General features: G+C 38.4%; 1 protein-coding gene across 1 annotated transcript in view; it reads right to left on the bottom strand.

The window, feature by feature from the left end:
• Positions 1–1,592: 1,592 nt before the first annotated feature.
• The window catches only part of LOC113412506 (uncharacterized), a 32,405-nt gene continuing 13,796 nt past the window's right edge, over positions 1,593–20,201 (bottom strand). The window contains exons 7-14 of the mRNA XM_026668200.2: positions 16,472–16,581; positions 15,940–15,988; positions 13,841–13,961; positions 13,237–13,331; positions 10,435–10,500; positions 9,759–9,858; positions 7,293–7,445; positions 1,593–4,893 (exon numbers count right to left, since the gene is read on the bottom strand). Of these exons, the coding sequence (XP_026523985.2) occupies positions 3,296–4,893; positions 7,293–7,445; positions 9,759–9,858; positions 10,435–10,500; positions 13,237–13,331; positions 13,841–13,961; positions 15,940–15,988; positions 16,472–16,581 (2,292 nt within the window). The 3' untranslated portion in view covers positions 1,593–3,295. The remainder of the gene's footprint in view (positions 4,894–7,292; positions 7,446–9,758; positions 9,859–10,434; positions 10,501–13,236; positions 13,332–13,840; positions 13,962–15,939; positions 15,989–16,471; positions 16,582–20,201) is intronic.

Genomic DNA, 20,201 nt, shown 5'->3' with positions numbered 1-20,201 from the left:
GATGAGTAACCTGTCTCATCCTCTAGGCAGGAACTACTTTCATCTAGGAAACAAATTTTCTTCTGTAACTTTACACAAGATTGATACCATTATACAAGATTAACCTCTGCATGGCCAAATAGGTTTGTGTGTATGTGTGTTGTTATCTGGATTCAAAGTATTGTCTTACCTAATATTAAAAGAGGATATATTAATGCCTTGAGAATAAGGATGTTCCTTTCTCGGACTTCACTCCACCTAAAAGGCATGCTGATGAAATTAAATTTTGTGGGTAAATTGTTTTGGCGTCTGGATTTGCTTCAAAGAGACTACTCAAATAAAAATGCTGCATCTTTTGAAGGTACATAAGCAAATTATTTGTCTTCTTGTCATAGCCCATTCTTTCAAAGAATAAGCTTCTGGATCTCTTTCAGCTACAGTTCAACACTTTAGTAGGGTGCTTCATCAGAGTTTCAAGTCTTTGGTCTCTCGCAAAAAAAAACACCACACTTAAACAAAAAAGAGTATGGAAGCTTTTGTTTTTGTGTTTTGAAAGACATCAATATTTTCCTATGAAGTAGCATTTGGAGAAGAACTGATTTTTCTGACCATTAAATACTCCTTTTTGTAGTTGAAAAAATATGGATCTGATTAGCCAATGAGTCAGTCAGCACTAAGGCAACTATGCAGAATGGGGAGCATGTTAACATTGCAGCTATATGTTGAATAAAGCATGTGATATGAATGGTGATGGGCAGTTTTGTTTGTTAAAACAGCACAATTTCCTACCAGGTGCCTCTCTACTGAAGATGCAAGCCTTGCCCCTGGCCCCATAATTCAGCGACAGTCTTGCCCAAGTACAATGGGGAATGGTGCCAACATCCTTCTCCTATGTCTGTGGGAAAAAATTAGGAGACCGGAGCAACTGAAGGGCCATAAGAAGGCCCTTAAAAGTGACTCTCCACCAGTCTGGGGCTGAAAAAGGTAATCAGGTTCCATTTGGGAACAAGTGAAAAAGATCCAAAATGCAAAGCTACCTTTCCGTGTTTCTCTGATATAAAATTTGCTTATGGACAAGAGTGAGAGGGCAGCTGGCAAACAAACAGAAGTGAATCGCCCGATTGCCAGTTATGAAGCACTGAGGTGCACCTGTTCTTCTGCAACAGACACACACACACACACACACACACACACACACACACAGAGTGAGAGAGTGAGAACAGCAGAAGGGAAAACACCCAACCAAATGGGCTTTGCTGTTTCAAAAGAAGATACTTGCATGTCCTCTACACAAAGGAATGCAACTTGCCCTTTCAACAATTCTGAACCCCATCTTGTTCCAGAAATTGGGCATCAGGTTATGAGTGTGACATTTGAGCACCCTGGGAAATCTAGACCAACATTTCTTTAACTCGGACATCAGCTAAGCTAAAAAAAAAAAAAGCAACAACTAAAACAACCAAAAGGGAAAAAAATTAGCCCAGCAAAGAACATTTTCTAATCTGGTGCTGCCTGGGTAGGTATAGAGCAGAACACAAGATAAAATATATGCATAAATTAAAAATATTCAATTGTCCAAGCTCAGATGGAGCAAGGTCTGCTCCTTCCTCTTTCCAAATACAAGTTTATAATAGTAATAGATAGCATTGAACTCTTTACATGTTCTTGAAGTGCATTTCCCATCATCCACAACCCAAGGACATGCAAATTGGAGCCCAGAATCTGGATGGACATAGACTCTTTACAATAAACACTAGATTCCCTTTCTTGGCATCTTAAAGTAACACTATAACTTTCTTGTTACAATTCCTTGAATTGTTCATTAGTTATTCTTGCAGTGGGAAATGTATGTCACGGGTTTAAGGCATGAAGGTATTTAATGTGCATCTGATGCTGCAAAATGTAACTGATGTAAAAAAAAAAAAAAAGCATGCACTGCAGAATTACAATAGCCTGAATGTGTTATCACACCTTATTAAAAACAAAAGGAAGCATAATTACAGAAAAACTGAAAATCCAGACTACAAAATATTTTTTATCAACCAAAGAGGATCCCATCTTTTGCTTCTGTTAAATTTAACTGCTACGAATGCAGCCATGAATTTTGCATGCTCTGAGGAAAAATCTCAACTGGATTTAAGTAAAATAAAAGATTTGAATCTTTACCCTTGGAACTGCATCCTGGAGAAACGGAGGTGCATTACTTTCACAACTGTGTAACAGCTAGGGAAGTTATAATCTTGATCAGAGACTCCACTTTTAGGAACTGTCTTAGCTACCAATATTTTCTCTATTTTTTTCTTCTAATATCAGTGCAAGTACTGTTTATTAATCAACTCAATACTCATCTAAAGTAAAAGTATTTCCAAAGGGATGGCAATGGCATGAGGGCAAGTAAGATGTCACAACTTCCTTAGGAGGTGAAAGTTGCGTTGTAGTGCAATTCGAACACTTCTTGCATTCCAAACTAATACTTCCTGTTATAGATCCTTAGAGGATCCATTCTCATAAACAAGTTGAGAATTGAGCAAACTTAGAAACACCGGAAAGCATATTGCAAACCATTCTACCTCACTATCTGGAATTCTCTCTGAAGCTACCCATGTGTCTGTAACATATTGAAAAGATCATATTGAACCAAAGTACAGCTGGGATCTCCTTTCTCTTTAATAAATGCCACCACTGTAAACAAGGAGGTATGGTGGGGCAAGAGGAACCAAAGTTTTAAAAAGGCATGCCAAATTGTCTGATTTCAGTGAAAGCACACACATATGATGTGTGTTTGATATGCATAGATGCTATGAAAATTAACTTCCCTGGCATATATAGTATGCACAGCTTCATATGTAATAGTATATTAGCTACAGTACTAAACTGAAACAAAAACAACATTACTATTGCTACTGAGGAAAAAAAGTATTACTGGCCCAAATTTAAAACTGACTGGTTTCTTCTTCCTAAAGTAAATCCTTTTGGACTTGCTGGTCTTCTGAATTATGTCTTTCATTTCTCAGCTGCAAGGGTTTAGAAATACTGATGTTTTTAGAAAGTTAAATCTGTTAAAACATTTATCTGGTCAGGGAAAAGATGAGACATACAATTCAAATACTTTGGAGACCAACCCAGATCTTATAAGAGGTTCTCTGCAGCCTTTAGCTGCCAGCCTAGCCTGGCCTGGCCTGTGAACTTTAACCTGAATTCCTGAATACATTTTGATGAGCGAAGCGATCATCTTCCTAATTTTGCTTCAGGCTCTGCCTTTCCAAACTCTTACAGAAAACATTATATGACCAAAATTTCCTCTTTCTCAGTAATTCTAGAATGTGACCGATTTAGACATTTGCCCCATGGGGGAACAGGTTGAAGAGAACGTGTTCTCTGAATGTGCTTTGAAAATCTTGGGTGGTATTTTTGGTTTCTGAAATGCAGGTGAACCACCCAGAACGTTTTTCAACTTCTGAACACGATCCCCGGCTACCTCAGCTTCCCCAGGGACAAGATTGCATTTTTCACCATCCGCTGTATGACAGTGGCTGGCCTCTGGCAAAGGGAGAGCCACCTGCTTTTTGCTCAAGCAATCTTGCTCTGTGGCGTAAGCCAAATGAAGAGGGGTGGTAGTTTTTATAATTCTGAAGGGGCTGTGCTGATCCTGCAACACAGGAGACGAAGTAGGCCGGGCTTGGAGGCCTCCAAGCAGCAAGAGGGCACCACAACCAGGCTCAGAAAGGACAGGCACGCTGCTTCCTCCAGACCAGCGTTTGGAATGTGGAAGCATGGGGAATGAGGTGAGAGGGCCATTGTTTTTGGGCGGTTCTGCCCAATCTGTCACTTCTTGGGTTTGCCTTTGGAGATTGTCTATCTCCCCAAGTGAGGCAGACTTGGGTCTAGAAGACTTTAATACTGGTGTGCAGAGTTCAGTTGGTGGTGTTGAATCTGCCAATTTCTTAGTAGCGGGCGCCTCATCTTCATTTTCGGACAGGTTATCATACTGAGATACATTAGAAGGCCGTCGCTGGCCATCTTGGAAGGGAGGAGAGAGAGCGGCAGAGGTCCTCTCTCTACATGGCACTACTAGATTTCCTGGCACACCGTGCGGTATAAAGAGGCCGTGTTCTGCTGTAGAAGATGCCTCTGTACACGGGGGATGCTGTAAATCATCTTTAAGCAAGGCAGCACCTCCAGATACTAAATCTTCAGAGGAGCAGGTTGTGCTCTCCTGCTCAAGAGCAGTTGCATTTTGCACAGAAGGGGCCGAGTCTAAGTGATGCAGTGACTTCGGTCTTGTTAACGAAGTTGTACTGTCGTGGCTGATAGACAGGTCAGCTTCCAAGGGTTGACCCTGCAAGTGGGACTCCCAGTCAGAATTGTTTGTTGTCTGAGCTTCCAGCACTGGGGGAATAATGTGGTCCCTGTCATCTTCTAAAGGAATCTCTTTATTTTCCTGTAAGCTGCACTTCTCAGAGTTACTGCTTTTTAATGAATTATCTTTCCCACTGTCTGAAGTCACATCTTGATCTCCCCCCACTGTCTGAACGTTACCTAGTATTATAGGATACTCCATGGAAGATATTTTATCAGCACTTTCTTCCACTCGGTACTCCTCAGTTTCAAAGATTTCATTTGGTGGAAATCTTTGGAAAGGATTGTTATGCATATCCGCCAGTTTGTTCTGCAAGGCTGTTCCATTGTGCTCTGGAGAAGATCTTTCCTGTATGGCCATATTTGAGTTATCAATTCCTTCATTCAGGCAATGAGCATTTTTATCTGGAGAAGATTGTATTATGACATCTTTATCATCGTTGAAGTCACTGATGGCCGTTTTCTGACCATTATTGGCTATGCTGGATTTCACTGAGAGTAGATTTAGAGAAAGTTCCATCCCCAGGGGTGTTTTTGGGAATTCTTCAGATTTTGCTGCAACAAAAAGGTACAGACATGCATTAGTCTATTAAACTAAATCCAAGGACAAACATGAAATGCAGTGACCTGGATTTTATTTTGTTTAAGTAATGAAAAACAAATTAGGCATCGAAAGCAACTTTCTAGGGACAACAATCACTGGGATTAGGAAGAGGAATATGAAGTTTTGTTGAACACTTAAAAAGGTATAATATATAGGACTTCCACAGAAGAAATGGCAGGGCTGATGATTGTGACTAAGTACAAGAAACTCATAAGTCCATTGGTCCTTCAACCCTCTTTGGAGAAGATGCATGATTTTTTAGATTTTTTTAAATTCTCGCTTTTATGTTTTTAAGTAAATAACTCAAGGCGGCCAACATACTCATTACTCCTTTCTCCTCCTATTTTCCCCAAACATGGCTGAGGAGGACTCGGTGGCTCAAATTTACCCAGATGGCTTTCATGCCTAAAGCGGGATTAGATTGTCCATGTTGTTCTCCCTACAGTGGATCCTCACAAGCAGTTTGCAAGATGGGAGAACTGGGAGATGGGGGAATTTTCCATTCTCGTTCCAGCCACGGTGGAGCCTTCGAAGGACTCTAAATTTGCACTTTCTTTTTCTTTTGCTAACTACCTTGAGAAATTGCCTATTAAGTCCTTTAAAGAAATGAGACATCTTTAAAATCATAATGTTGGAAACACTGGACAAGTGCTTAATCCTTAACATAAGAGAATGAAATCATACTTTATAAGCTTTAAGTATTCAAAAACAAAAAGCAAAAAACACAGTAAGGTTTTGGCTGTAGAAAATTTGATTTCAGAGAAAGTTAGAATATGATTTTGAATATTAAGACATTGAAATTAATTTTAAAAAATGTATTTTTGTGGGAAAAACAAAATATTTTCAATTTTGGAGACATAACAACCTAGGCAACTTATAATGGCATTCAGAGATATTGTTGAGGTATGGCAATGGGACTTTCAATAAATACTGTCAGCTGTGTTGTTTTTATGAATACCCTGTTCCCAGAAGGAAAAAGAAGATGCTATTACAGAAAAATGTATCTGACATAATTATGGAGAACAACATGAACAAGTATTTATCACTGGATATAAAAAAAAAATTAATGAAGGAAATAAATATGAAGGAAGTAAAAAGGAGGAAGTAAAAATGTCAATTCAGGGGAGTAATTGGAATGGTTTCTTCCTGCACATAGACCAGCTGCAGCTGCATATGTAAATCACAAGACAGTGTGTGAAGGTCAATCAGTCAATTGATCATCTCAACAAGAAACTTCTCCAAGAAAGCATACATGCTAATGTCCCTTCAGTGCTCACACTCCTTTCCATTTCTGACGGGTAGATTTTCAGTGCAATTGTCTTCAGCACTAACTTTCAATATTCTTTTTATTGATTACTGCTGTTTTATGGTGTTTGGCCTGGACAGTTTTAATTGTAATGGTAAAGAAACCACTCATTGTTATGACTACCTAGTTTAGTATAATCTACATCCTAATTGGCAGAAGAAGCACAAGAATTTAGACTAAAGTTTCCATCTGCTCTGAAACTGAGATCCTCAAAATGGAATGCAGGTATTTCACTCTTGAGTATGATCCCGCCTGTAAGAAATCCAGCCCTTTCTCCAACAAGTGATAGTGAAAATGTAGCTTTGGAAAAGGTGCTGTATTTAGGAAAGAATTTTTGAGAGCACCAATTCATATAGCGATGCAAAAGATATTGTGATTTATATGATGAAACTGGAATTTTCATTGGGTTTAATGGACAAAGAACTAGAAAATAAATATGGGAAACATATCGTATGTGCGACAAGATTATTGTAGAAACAAAGATGGAAAAAATGGAATATTCGCAGAAGATTGGATTGTAAAAATTGATGGAGCTTGTGAAAATGACAAAGCTGACCAGTTTAGTCAAGGGAAAAACAATACAGACTTTTCAGAAAGGCTGGAAGCCTCAACTGGACTTTTTGTTGAAAGAAGAAAATACTGAATTGATGATTTATGGATTTAGGAATTAAAGAGTAAAAGAAAAATGGGAAAGAATAAAATGGCAACACCTCAATAGAAAGAAGGGTGGAAGTCATAATTCTATGTTTTCTTTTTTCATGTTTTTCTTTTTTTATTTTCTATATACTTATTTTTCCTTGCTCTTTTAGGGCTTTTTATTTTATTCATTTTTATTATTCTGAAAAATTCTAATAAGAAAGAATGAAAGAATGCTGTACTTGTGATCATATTTCCCCACTCAGTTAAACTAATTTTGTGAAAGCTGCTCTGTTAGACATTCAAGCAAGTTAAGTGGCTCTCTATTTATCTTAACAGGAATTAAACCTTCTATTCATAACAGTGCCTTTAAAAAAAATATGCATCATTGTTCAAACTTCGACTTACGTGGAGGTGGAAGATCAAATTTCATTTTACGCAGTTCTGCCATGGATGCTTGTAAATGCTCAATTACAGTATCATCTTCAAACTGCAGAGAAGCAGCAATTTTTTCTTGCAGAAATTCCCGCAGATCTTCGAGGTTCATTTTCAACAAGCGTTCTAAGCAGGAAACAGAAACATCAGCTCGATAAAGACGCTGCCATTATCCTGATACAATTTCTACTGAATGACATACCCAGTGCAACGGATCAAAGATGTTATTTAAATGAACCGTGGTAAATTTATGGTTATCGGTTTAGATACCATTTTCTGCCTTTGCGATCAAAGGGATGTCTTCACATCCATCCTGGCAAGAATTTCCAGTTGTGTAACTTCAAGACTGAAGTTTATATCGATTAAATCCTTTTACATAAATAAAGCCATTCCCAGCATTTGCGGTTAAATACAGGATGATTCTGATGTTCTACCACTAGGGGGAGTAAAGCTGCATTCTGCAACTTGATCCAATCTGCAGCTGAAATTCAACTACAGGTAGTCCTCCACTCACCACCACAACTGAGTCCAAGATTTCTGTTGCTAAGCGAGATAGCTGTTAAGTGAATTTTGCTCCATGTTACTTTTCTTGCTATAGTTATTAAGTGAATCACTGCAGTTGTTAAGTTAGTAACATGGTTGTTAAGTGAATCTGGCTTCCCCATTGACTTTGCTTGTCAGAAGGGTGCAAAAGGGGATCATGTGACTCCGGGAAACTGCAACCGTCATAAATGTGAGTCAGTTGTCAAGCATCTTAATTCTGATCACATGACCATGGGGATGCTGCAATGGTTCTAAGTGTGTAAAACAGCCGAAGGTCACTGTTTTCAGTACCGCTGTAACTTTGAACAGTCACTAAATGAACTGTTTTAAGTTGAGGACTACCTATACTTGCAAGGCAATTTGGCCAAACACATCTTCATGATTTAAAGGACACTATTTTGCATTCAAAAATGTGAGTTAAACTCATCTTGATTTTAGATTTCATCTCTCAGGAATATTCTGTATGCAGTGATCTGTTACGTTTTACAAAATAAAGATATGGGATTATACTTTTATTATACACAGTCATAGTAAGGCTACATATAAACATTTATTGCATATTTTATTTCACAAGGTCCAAGTATGCTTGGGCTAATGGCCTATTCTCACTTCTGCAATTTTCGAATCTATCTTCACAAGACCATAGGCTGGATTCTGGTCTGTTATGTACAACTTTCTAAGGGCACAGATATCACATACTTGTTATAAAAGGCAACTAAGGCTACAGTGAATAGAATACCTATTGCACAAGTAGACAGATTTGTTATTTCTGGTTTGGGAGTTCTATGTTTTATTTAGAGGGTATGACCACACTTGTGTATTTTTTCCTTTTACAAAATACAGTACATAAACTATGGCATAAACTATGTCTGTTTCAAGAAGTTTTGAGCTGCAATAAAAGATTTTGAGAGGGAGGGGTGATCACACTTGCAATGCCAACAGAGGTTTGCCTACCCCTTAGATTCAGAAAGCTGGCAATCTCAAGTTCAAAAAATAAACTGCAAATGTTTAAGATGCTATGAGACTCATTGTTCTGTTTTGTAATATCAGATTAAGATGGCTTCTCTCGGTGGAATTTGTCAGAAAGGCCTATCTATCATCATCCCTTTTCTAGCCTGTCTTTTATAACTTCTCTCAGGAAGGTTTAGTTTTCCTCTGACCTATGGGAATAATAAAGAGTGTGAATCTTAAGGCAGACTCTTTTTTGTTGTTCGTATTTTGTGTACTGTACTCGTTTGTGGAGACCATTTGGTAATCTTTACTGATTGTGTAGAACAGTGTTTCTCAATTGTGGTCACTTGAGGATGTGTGGACTTCAATTGCCAGAATTCCCCAGCCAGCTATGCTGGCTGAGGAATTCTGGGACTCGAAGTCCCCACATCTTCAAGTAGCCACAGTAGAGAGACTAAGCTGGATTCTAAATTTCAGTATGGAAATTCAGAGAGTTCCAGCGTGGAGGCAGAGGCATGGCAGCCTCTGCCACTGTACAACAGATGAATGCCTTTGCAGGGACATTCATAGGTACTGCTTGTAGGAAAAGCAGCATTAAATGGCAGAATCATTTCTTACAGATAAACCACAATATCCAACAGAATTTGAAAGTTCTCTTCTTAAAAAATTAAGAAATCCGGAGAGAAGCAAGAATACAGTGTCTCCAGAACAATTCCAGTTTTGCTGAAATTATGTTGTAATAGCAAGGACCCACATGAGTAGATTTCAGTTGTCATGCAAGCAAAGAAAATAAAATCTGAAATCTGCCATCCTGTATTTGGGACAATGAAAGCACAATTTTCTGAACACTTCAGCAGCAGCCTTGTCTTTAAAAGATGCTTCTTTTATAAATGTTGTATCAAGTTTTTTTTAAAAAAGCGCTGAATAGTCAAACCAACTTCTTACTTTTATGCAGTTTGAGAATGGTGTATGCCATAGCAGTAAGAACCCGCTCTCCTTCTAGGATGTAAATATCCCACAGCCTCAGGGTTAGTGTAAACGGAGTCTGTGTGTAGTGTTAAAAAAAAAAAAAAGGAATTTTGGCAATATACAAACTACAATGTATCTATAGAGCACCAGGTCTCATCAAAATAACATTTTCAAGATGAACTCAAAACCAAGATTCAAGTTCATTTTGTGACATATTTTTATAAAAAATCAATAAGGGAAGGTAAATAAAAGTAGTCTCCATCTGGGGGAATATAAACTTAAAAATCAAACCAGGCCCATCAGAAATCCCATATAGCATGGAATTGTTTGTTTATCAGTCAGAAATTAGACTAGATTTAATAATTTATAATTATTTATAATAATAAATTAACAGATTGCATTAATTTTACATTAATATTATACATAATATTTCCTTAGTTTCCTTACCCCTTAGTTTATTTTAATCACTGTAATGCATGTAGTTTGTTTTGAACAGTTTCTTATATTTACTAATAAAATAAAAACATTTAAAATGTGAGATTATAATTCTACATCAAATGAAAATAATTACAAGCAGAAAGACACAATGTAAATTAGTATTGTAATGATATTGGAGGAAGCATCTGAAATGTTTGCTCCCCCAATCCCATACCCGGTCAATGAAGCACTGTAAGAACCACTTAGTTGTATAAATTCCTGTCAACATCTGCTCCTTATCCTAAGAAGGAAGGAGGGAGGGAGGGAGGGATAGACAGAGATAGAGAGACCAAATTAAAAAAGAATCTCATTTTACAAGACAAGCAAATTAGAGATCTGTGAACTGTAATTCACATGCTTTCAGGTTCTCAAGGTCATCTCTTCATAGATACTGGTGGTTTTCTTTCCTAAATTAAACTAGCTACCATGCAATAAGCAGCATTTTATTTCACTGGTTACTCATTCTAATTCTCTTTCATATGTATTTTCTCAGTGGATAACTAATATAGTTCCCTGTCCCTCTTTTCTTCCATACCATTGTTGTGAGCATATTAAGGAGGTTCATTCAAAATGTCTTTGTAATTGTGGCAGAGTGTATATTTTATCCTTCGTCACTGAGTATTTTGCATGTACTATCTAAAGGACATTGAGATTTTTAATTATTATTTTAAAAAAACACCACTCCTCATCTTGTTCTATTTTCTCAAAGGGATGGGTGGGGGGGAGAAGTGGGGGAGACTGCTATCCCTGGAGATACAACTCAGCTGCAAGGATCAGGAGATGGTGCCACGGAATGTACACTGCTCAAAAAAATAAAGGGAACACTTAAACAACACAATGTAACTCCAAGTCAATCACACTTCTGTGAAATCAAACTGTCCACTTAGGTAGCAACACTGATTGACAATCAATTTCACATGCTGTTGTGCAAATGGAATAAACAACAGGAGGAAAGCATAGGCAGTTAGCAAGACATCCCCAATAAAGGAGTGGTTCTGCAGGTGGTGACCACAGACCAGTTCTCAGTTCCTATGCTTTCTGGCTGATGGTTTGGTCACTTTTGAATGCTGGCGGTGCTTTCACTCTAGTGGTAGCATGAGACGGAGTCTACAACCCACACAAGTGGCTCAGGTAATGCAGCTCATCCAGGATGGCACATCAATGCGAGCTGTGGCAAGAAGGTTTGCTGTGACTGTCAGCATAGTGTCCAGAGCATGGAGGCGCTACCAGGAGACAGGCCAGTACATCAGGAGACATGGAGGAGGCCGTAGGAGGGCAACAACTCAGCATCAGGGCCGCTACCTCTGCCTTTGTGCAAGGAGGGACAGGAGCAGCACTGCTAGAGCCCTGCAAAATGACCTCCAGAGGGCCACAAATGTGCATGTGGCTGCTCAAACGGTCAGAAATAGACTCCATGAGGGTGGTCTGAGGACCCGACATCCACAGGTGGGGGTTGTGCTTACAGCCCAACACCGTGCAGGACGTTTGGCATTTGCCAGAGAACACCAAGATTGGCAAATTCACCACTGGCGCCCTGTGCTCTTCACAGATAAAAGCAGGTTCACACTGAGCACATGTGATAGACATGACAGGATCTGGAGATGCCATGGAGAACGTTCTGCTGCCTGCAACATCCTCCAGCATGACCAGTTTGGCAGTGGGTCAGTAATGGTGCGGGGTGGCATTTCTTTAGGGGGCCGCACAGCCCTCCATGTGCTCGCCAGAGGTAGCCTGACTGCCATTAGGTACCAAGATGAGATCCTCAGACCCCTCATGAGACCATATGCTGGTGCGGTTGGCCCTGGGTTCCTCCTAATACACGACAATGCTAGACCTCATGTAGCTGGAGTGTGTCAGCAGTTCCTGCAAGACGAAGGCATTGATGCTATGGACTGGCCCGCCCATTCCCCAGACCTGAATCCAATTCAGCACATCTGGGACATCATATCTCACTCCATCCACCAACGCCATGTTGCACCACAGACTGCCAGGAGTTGGGGGATGCTTTAGTCCAGGTGTGGGAGGAGATCCCTCAGGAGACCATCCGCCATCTCATCAGGAGCATGCCCAGGCATTGTAGGGAGGTCATACAGGCATGTGGAGGCCACACACACTACTGAGCCTCATTTTGAGGACATGACAACAAAGTTGGATCAGCCTGTAGTGTTTTTTCCACTTTAATTTTGAGTGTAACTCCAAATCCAGATCTCCATGGGTTGCTAAATTTGATTTCCATTGATAATTTTTGTGTGATTTTGTTGTCAGCACATTCAACTATGTAATGAACAAAGTATTTAATAAGAATATTTCATTCATTCAGATCTAGGATGTCTTATTTTTGTGTTCCCTTTATTTTTCTGAGCAGTGTATTTTCCCACATTTCTCCATACTGTTTGCCACAAGGCAAAGGGATTAGTCAAAATCCTGGCCCAAAGGCCGAATGTGTCACATACTGGCCCTGTCCCAGCTTGGTTCAGCGAAGGGGAAAAAAGTCCCGATACATCACGTGACACCGCCGTGACGCTGTGAGTTTGACACCCCTGGGCTAGGAGATCCTTGTCTATCTCATGCATAGGAACAATCGGGAGACCCCCTTAGCACACAATTGATAGCAATTGTAACTATTGAGAAGTATACTAAGATAGAAAAGTGAGCAAGAAGCTCCTGGGAGAAGTGGTATGACTTTCATGTACAGATTTATCCCTGCTGTTACAAAAATATTTCTAATAATATATTTGGAGATGACACCTTTTCTGGTATTTGATGCAATGAACACTCTAAAAAAAATAATGCATGGCAAACAATCAATCATATATATATAAACAATCAATCATATATGTATGTATGTATGTTTATGTATGGTATTTACCCACGAAAACGTGTGTGTGTGTGTGTGTGTGTGTGTGTGTATAATGTAGGAGCAGAAACCAACACATGCTGATTTTGCTGCTGTTCCCTTGACAAAAGAAAGCATTACCAAGTGTTTCTTCAACTTTGGGAAAAGCTTGTTTAGGATTGCTTCGTGGTGAGCTTGGAATCTCTGCAACTTTGGAAATCCAGGAATGAAAAACCCTTTAGCAAAAAAAAGGAAACAAAAGTACTAACAATGTGTTAAAGAAATACAGCACAGCGTCTTACTTCATTGCATAATAAGTACTTGAATTTCCTAAGACTTCTAACACGTTTGTGAAAATACATTTTTATATTTCCTTGTTTGTGAGCTTTGCATTTGGACAAGATCAGGAGTTTATGTGCACACATATTTGTATATATATAAAAAGGTGCTTTGTGTACATCAGAATCCCTATCCCCATTTTGGTGGTTCGTATTTAAAACACAGCCTCTGATTGGTAGGTACTACAGCACTATGAAGTTGCAAGACAGCATTGATGTTTTAAGGTTAACTGATTCCAAGAAGAGCTTATTTGTACATCATGCTTAAACTCAACAGTAGACATGAAGAATAAGAAGACTACAAGAAGCACATAAAAAGGAAGAATCTAGACTTTCAGCCAGACTGAACCCAAAATACAATAAAGAAACAAGCAAATAAATGAAGGTGTTTGCCACTGAAACCTTACCATGCATTGCATGCCGCTGGTTGGTAAGCAGTTGTGCCAGGGCCCAAAAGGCATCCTCTTCATTCAAATACATCAACAAGATAGCTGCAATCTGACTCATGCCCTGGCAGTAACTCACTTCCTGGATGATTACACAAGATGAGCAATTTACAGGGTAGAGTATATTGCACATACAAGCACAAAATGAAACTTCCCTAAGTTCACAACATAACCCTAGCATTTTACTTTTTTTTTCAGACAAAAGCATGATTTGTTGACTCACAGAAAAATTTCATTTTGATGGCAAAGTTCACTATAGACAATGGGCATTGCCTGGAAGAGGATACAGGAAAGAGACCTTTAAGGAACCAGGGCTGGGTGACTTGGTTAAGTCAATCAATGGTTATGATGATGCACTTACAAATTCTTGTAAGATTTTAATGCATCTGAACCAAAGCTGCTAGGAAGATTCCATTTCAGCCATTCAGTGCAATGGGTAACGAAGAAATTTCTCCACTTCCACTTTTGGGTTGGACCTCTTCAACCCAGAAGTGTTTCCTGCCTCACTCTCTGTCCAGCAGCTTGTCGATGTTCAAGCAGCTCCACTTTGCCATTCTCTTGAATAACACTTATTGCTACTTTAAGAGGCTCCCCCAAATTCTCTGGGAAGCTCAAAGAACCCTGAAAATTTTTATTGCTTTATTTTCAGTCCAAAGCACCTCTTAAAAGTGTAGGTAGAACCAAATATATACAGGAAAAAAGTGGTCAAAGAAAACACTGTCCCTGCAGTTTCATTCAGGGGACTGCATAGTGTCAGAAGAAAGAGGCCAAATGTTGTCGTTTCTAAACTCTGAATCTACAGATGTTATATGAAAAGAATCATTTTAGCCCTTGTTAGAAGGGTTAAAGAGTAGCTGGCTCTTGTCTTCCTGCACCTTCACTACTGGCAAAGTAACAATTGGATGAATCGTAGGAGGCCCTGCTTTAAAACACTCCTTTTGGGAAGACAAACATTTTCAAAGGCCTGGAAAGTTTTTATAACTCCTGAAACCTGCTCCCTTTTTCATTGGATGAGAGGGTAGGAAAACTTTGGAGAGAGATTTCTTCAAAATGCTCGGAAAAGATTTCAGGAAAGCACCTGGGTGGGTTTGTTTTCCAGTAAGGGGCAGAACTAGATGGGACTCAAATGATCTGGGAGGCTAAATGTGAAATTATTCACCCTTGATGCAGAAATTCAGTCTGAAATATTTTGTACATATTTTGACAGCTACATGAGGACAACAATGCTATATATAGATCCTGGGGAGTCTGTGATATAAAATTAGCCCTAAGACATAAAAAGAATTATTGTCACTTCTCACATTTTCATGAACTGAAATTATGTAACATGGCATTGCATTGCAACATAAAATAAGGAAAAAGCTCAAAAAAGCCAGTCTAAATTTTTATAAAGGAAGAAACACCATCTAGGTAAAAACATAGAAAAGGTGTATTTTCTGTTTCTTGGATCACCTGGATTAATATAATTAATTCCATTAATTTAATTTAATTAAGTAATTTCTGTTGGTACATCAAAGCAGCAAATCCTCTATGTAATTTAAAGACATTATAATTTCTGTGCCCCTTGACTAGAAATAAGACAAGGGACTATAACAAATTGGAGTCCTATATCATGAGGTTGCCACTTAATGAAGTAAGAAAGACCACGCAGAGAATTTAACCAACATCCTCATCTGACTAAAGTCACAACTATTTAGAAACAATTATAGCATTCCTTTGAATAAATAAATAGAGGTTATACAAATGATTGCAATCTGTAGAGATCTAGTCTTCATGAATTAAGTCTGTACCAAAAGTGATTCCTTTTCTTTTTTTTAGCCCAAGCTTCATGGATTCATGGACACAAAGATGGGACAAAGATGGGAATGAGTGTGAGTGTGTGTGTGTGTGTGTAATCTTTCATAAGTGTATATTGGTTTTAGATAAAATTCTTTTTTATATACCTTTAACCTGCTTAATGCCATTCTGAAAGTCTGCTTTGCCATTTTAATCTAATGTATACTGTACCTTTATTGTCAAATAAAAAACATGTCAGGTTCTCGTAATGTTCAATTACTTACCGTGTTGTAAACAGAGTAAGCTGACAGGACATGGAACAAAGCTTGTTGTCTATATTAAAAAAAAACCAACCAAGAATATCAAGATGGTGTCTTAACATTAGCTTTATAAACCAGTTAATCTGTTCTCTACTAAAAGCTTTTCAGAAATATCTTTTGATTTTAGAGTAAAATAAGAACCAATGTTTCCTTCTCAATTGATAGGTTCATCAGATACAGGTCTGGTGCTCTTAAGAATCCATCAACAAAGAGAATGACTCTGTGTTTTATCACATGTTAACTCCAAACACTGTAAAAAGATTATGTGATCTACCAGTTTCTGCCTTCCATTCTCTGATGAAATTAGGAAATTAATATCATAAACTGACCAAGAAAATTCTCTGTTCCGCAGATAGAAGTTTCACCAGCCACAAAAGATTAAATGAGATAAACCAACATTTATTTGCTACAAATACATATGTGTTTGTAACTAATAGGCAAAACAAACAGAAACAATCAGAGATAAACCAATGAGATCCACATATGAGAAGCTTACTTTACTCCATAGCGGTCCCGAAACATGATGTGGTTTCGAAAAGTGCGATTGACATCCAGATCTATTTGTTTGATTTCTGATGAGAAGCTTCTGGCTTGTTCTTTCATTTTCTGGGCAAATCAAGGTGAATTATAGTATTAGAACTTCAAAATCAGAAGTGAAAAACTTTTCTGGCCCTTGGGCTAGATTGCTTCTGGAGCAACTTTCCAAAACCTTATTATCTTATTTGTCGGCATGAAGGACCTTCATTCTCCAAAACCACAGCAATCTGACACTACAAGGGTCAGCTTTCCATAGTAAGAGAGTGTGGTCAGAAAAATACCTTTTTTGTGTGTATGTTGGTAATTAGAGAGACACAGAGAGAGACCTGCCCTTGGAAAAGACCTCTCTCTCCAGAGCTCTAAACTAGAGGGAAGAGTTCAGGAATTGCTCCCTAAACCTAATACTTAATGTCTTCATGTTTTCATGTGTTTTTCTACATCATCATCATCATCATTATTCATTAAGTTGTTTTTATAGGGATCATTAATAATTATGTATGTCACCTTGCATTGTATCCCAAGTGTATGGCTATATAAAAGGGAGCAAGGGAGGAAGGAAGGGAGGAAGGAAATTATTATTCAATTGTAAAAAGCTATAGTTAAAGTAAGTTTTAGTTGCAAACAAATCAATATTACAATCCAGCAAGAAAATTTGCTGGCATGGTCTTTTGTTTGTTTGTAAGCTGGTTAACGAAATTCTGATTTATAAATAGATAATTGGATAGAGAGTTCTCTTGCCCTATGTGGCAGACATGATTTAAATACATTTATACACATGCAAAACACATAGATGATTAATATATACAGATATAAAGTATCATGCACATAAGGCTAGAGACCTTTGGCCTTATACTAAATTACTTCTAAACTCAAAAGTAAATGGAGATGTTTTCAACATATGCTACTAATTAAATAACTAATTGAAGTCAATTGGTTGAGAAAGCCTCATCTCAAAAAGTAATTTAAGTAAAGGTAGATTTCTGGGTCTAAAGCAACTTTAAACCAGTAGTGCATAACAAGCAATAGAGAAAGGAAAAGATAATCATCCCTGTCCCCACTGTAGAATAGAATAGAACAGAATAGAATAGAATTCTTTATTGGCCAAGTGTGATTGGACACACAAGGAATTTGTCTTGGTGCAAATGCTCTGAGTGTACATAAAAGAAAAGATACATTCGTAAGAGTCAAGAATCATCAGGTACAACACTTAATGATAGTCATAGAAAACAGTCAATCTAAATCGTAAGGATACAAGTGACAAAATTACAGTCATACAGTCACAAGTGTTATTGGAGAATTCTGGGATAAATATAAATATACTTGCCATAAAACATACAAGGCACTTTTCCTTTTAAGACTTCAGATAACACGAACACCATTTTGTATTACTGAACAACCCAAAATTGTGTTGCATTACACTAACAGTATTTTAATGGCTGATTAATTCCTTATTATCTATACTCAAGAGAAAGGTGAGTTATACATATAAGCAAATATTTTTGGAGAGTGGACACGATCCTGATTCCCAACATACCTGCTTTTCCTCCTCTTAGCTGACCAGAGATTTAAAAAAAGAGATTTCCCTGCTGGAAATACCAGATACTCCAACTGGAAAAACTGTACAGTTAGTCCTCAACTTACAATCGTTCATTTAGCGACCTTTCAAAGTTACAATAGCACTGAAAAAAGTGACTTATGACCAGTTTCCACACATTCCTGGGCTCATGTGATCCCCATTTCTAACCTTCCCAGCCGGCTTCCGACAAGCAAAGTCAATGGGTGAAGCCAGAGTTGCTTAACAACTGCACAATTCACTTAATAATTGCAGTGAGTCACTTAACAGCTGTGGCAAAGGTGGTAAAATGGGGTGCAACTCACTTAACAACTGCCTCACTTAGCAATGGAAATTTTGAGCTCACTTGTGGTCGTAAAGTCGAAGACCACCTGTAATGAAGGAAGTACTTGAGTTCCCAAAAAGTATTGCCAAGAGAAAAGAAATGAACAATAAAACGCAGAAAGGCCCACTGATTTCAAAGAAAGCCTATGCCCCCCCTTAAACAAAAAGCTTTTCTCTAACTCCAACTTTATTCTGTATAAATATTAAGTGGCAAAAAGGATAGGAAGGATTATGAATAGCTGATTCTCAGAATTTATGTTCATCTACGGTCTATTATATTATAAGTCCTTTAGCTAGCAGATCCCTCAGGAGCTTAATTCAACAGCTTGTGACTTCTATTTATTCTGATCGCTTGCTATGAGACATGGCCAAATAGTAACATCCTGTAAGGAGGTTGCAATGGTCGAGATAATTATAGAGAAACAGATTCTTAATCTGTGTCAATATCTGGTTTTATCTATCCCACTTCCTTTAACTTGTTACACCATGCTGAATAGGCTACGTTTTACAAAGAATCAAGCCATTTATTTAATTTTAAAATGTCGGTGTGTTATCCTTCAAAATCTGTTTAGCATGAATATTAAGGGCGTGAGAATTACCTTAGCAATATAAATAGCAATATAAATATTAAAAATAATATAGGGTTGCATAATATGATTAAATTGCCACTCCACCGAACGATCATTTCTTTTTACCCCTTCAACTGGCATGCCAGCTCTGACCCAGTCCAGGGGAATGCAGTGTCCAAAATGGACTAATAAAATGCCAGTTACATGAGGCTGTCTTTGATTAAGAATCTTCAGCCCCCAATTCATTAGCCAGGCAAATCCTATTATACTACTTGTGTTAAAAAGGCATCAATTGTTTTCTGAACACAATTCAAACAGCTGATTTTGACTTTTAAACTCAAATTTTAAAAGATTGGAGGTGTAGCTGATGAAGAAGAGGAGGAACAGCTGGGTCCAGTGCCTGATCTGAGACTGTGCAGAAGGCAGGGAATAGGAGAGGTGTGGAAAGCCATAGGCCGATCCTGGGGAAGGAAGAGCCACCACTGCTAGAGAGGCCCCACCGTAGCTCTGGGGATAAAAGGCAGAGGGTGGAGATGAATAGGTCTGGCAGATAACTTCTGGCCGGATGGACTTCTTAGTTTGCGAGAATTTTTTTTTTTGCTGGGGCTGCCGGTATTCCTAATAAAGGAATCTTTTGAGTTCACATCAGAGGGTTTGTCATGTTTGGGGAGCTGGGTCAGAACATTTAGATTGTGGCATGGGTGTTCCTGCAGTCAGGTTAACAAGGCTATTTGTAAAACACTAGGTATCAAGTTGTAATTCTACAACCCTTTTCAGCCACAGAATTACATTTGTGAAGAGTGGCAGAACTGAGATATGCAATTGACTAAAGCTACTGCTGTCAATTATCTTTAATGGCCAAAGGTTTTCACACATGCTCTAATGGGAATAAGAACCATTTCTAGCAGGAAATATGGCTTCTGCCCCTTTGAAATGGTGTTAAGCTGGCCAATGTAAGGTGGAAATTGCCTAATTAACTAAAAAGGGAGATTTCACTTGTCTGATAAGTGCTCATTAAGTGACTTCAATCTATTTCTACAGAAGTGAAAGTGTCATTCCAGCCTTCCATATTGGCAGATGCCATAACCTGAAGCCTACTGACTACGTCCTCATCTATGAATACCAGAGAAAGGATTACCTGCTACGTCACTGAATGGGAATATTCTAATTATTGCTGACAACCAACAACACCGTAAAGTGCAAGCATCAGACTGCTGGGGCAC

The sequence above is a fragment of the Notechis scutatus genome, chromosome 1 (genome assembly GCF_049901735.1).
Source record: "Notechis scutatus isolate UNSWTSFEM ecotype Mainland chromosome 1, rNotScu1.2, whole genome shotgun sequence".
NCBI classification, from domain to species: Eukaryota; Metazoa; Chordata; class Lepidosauria; order Squamata; family Elapidae; genus Notechis; species Notechis scutatus.
Note: the sequence above shows the minus strand (reverse complement) of the source record. Positions and strands in the feature narration are given on the sequence as shown.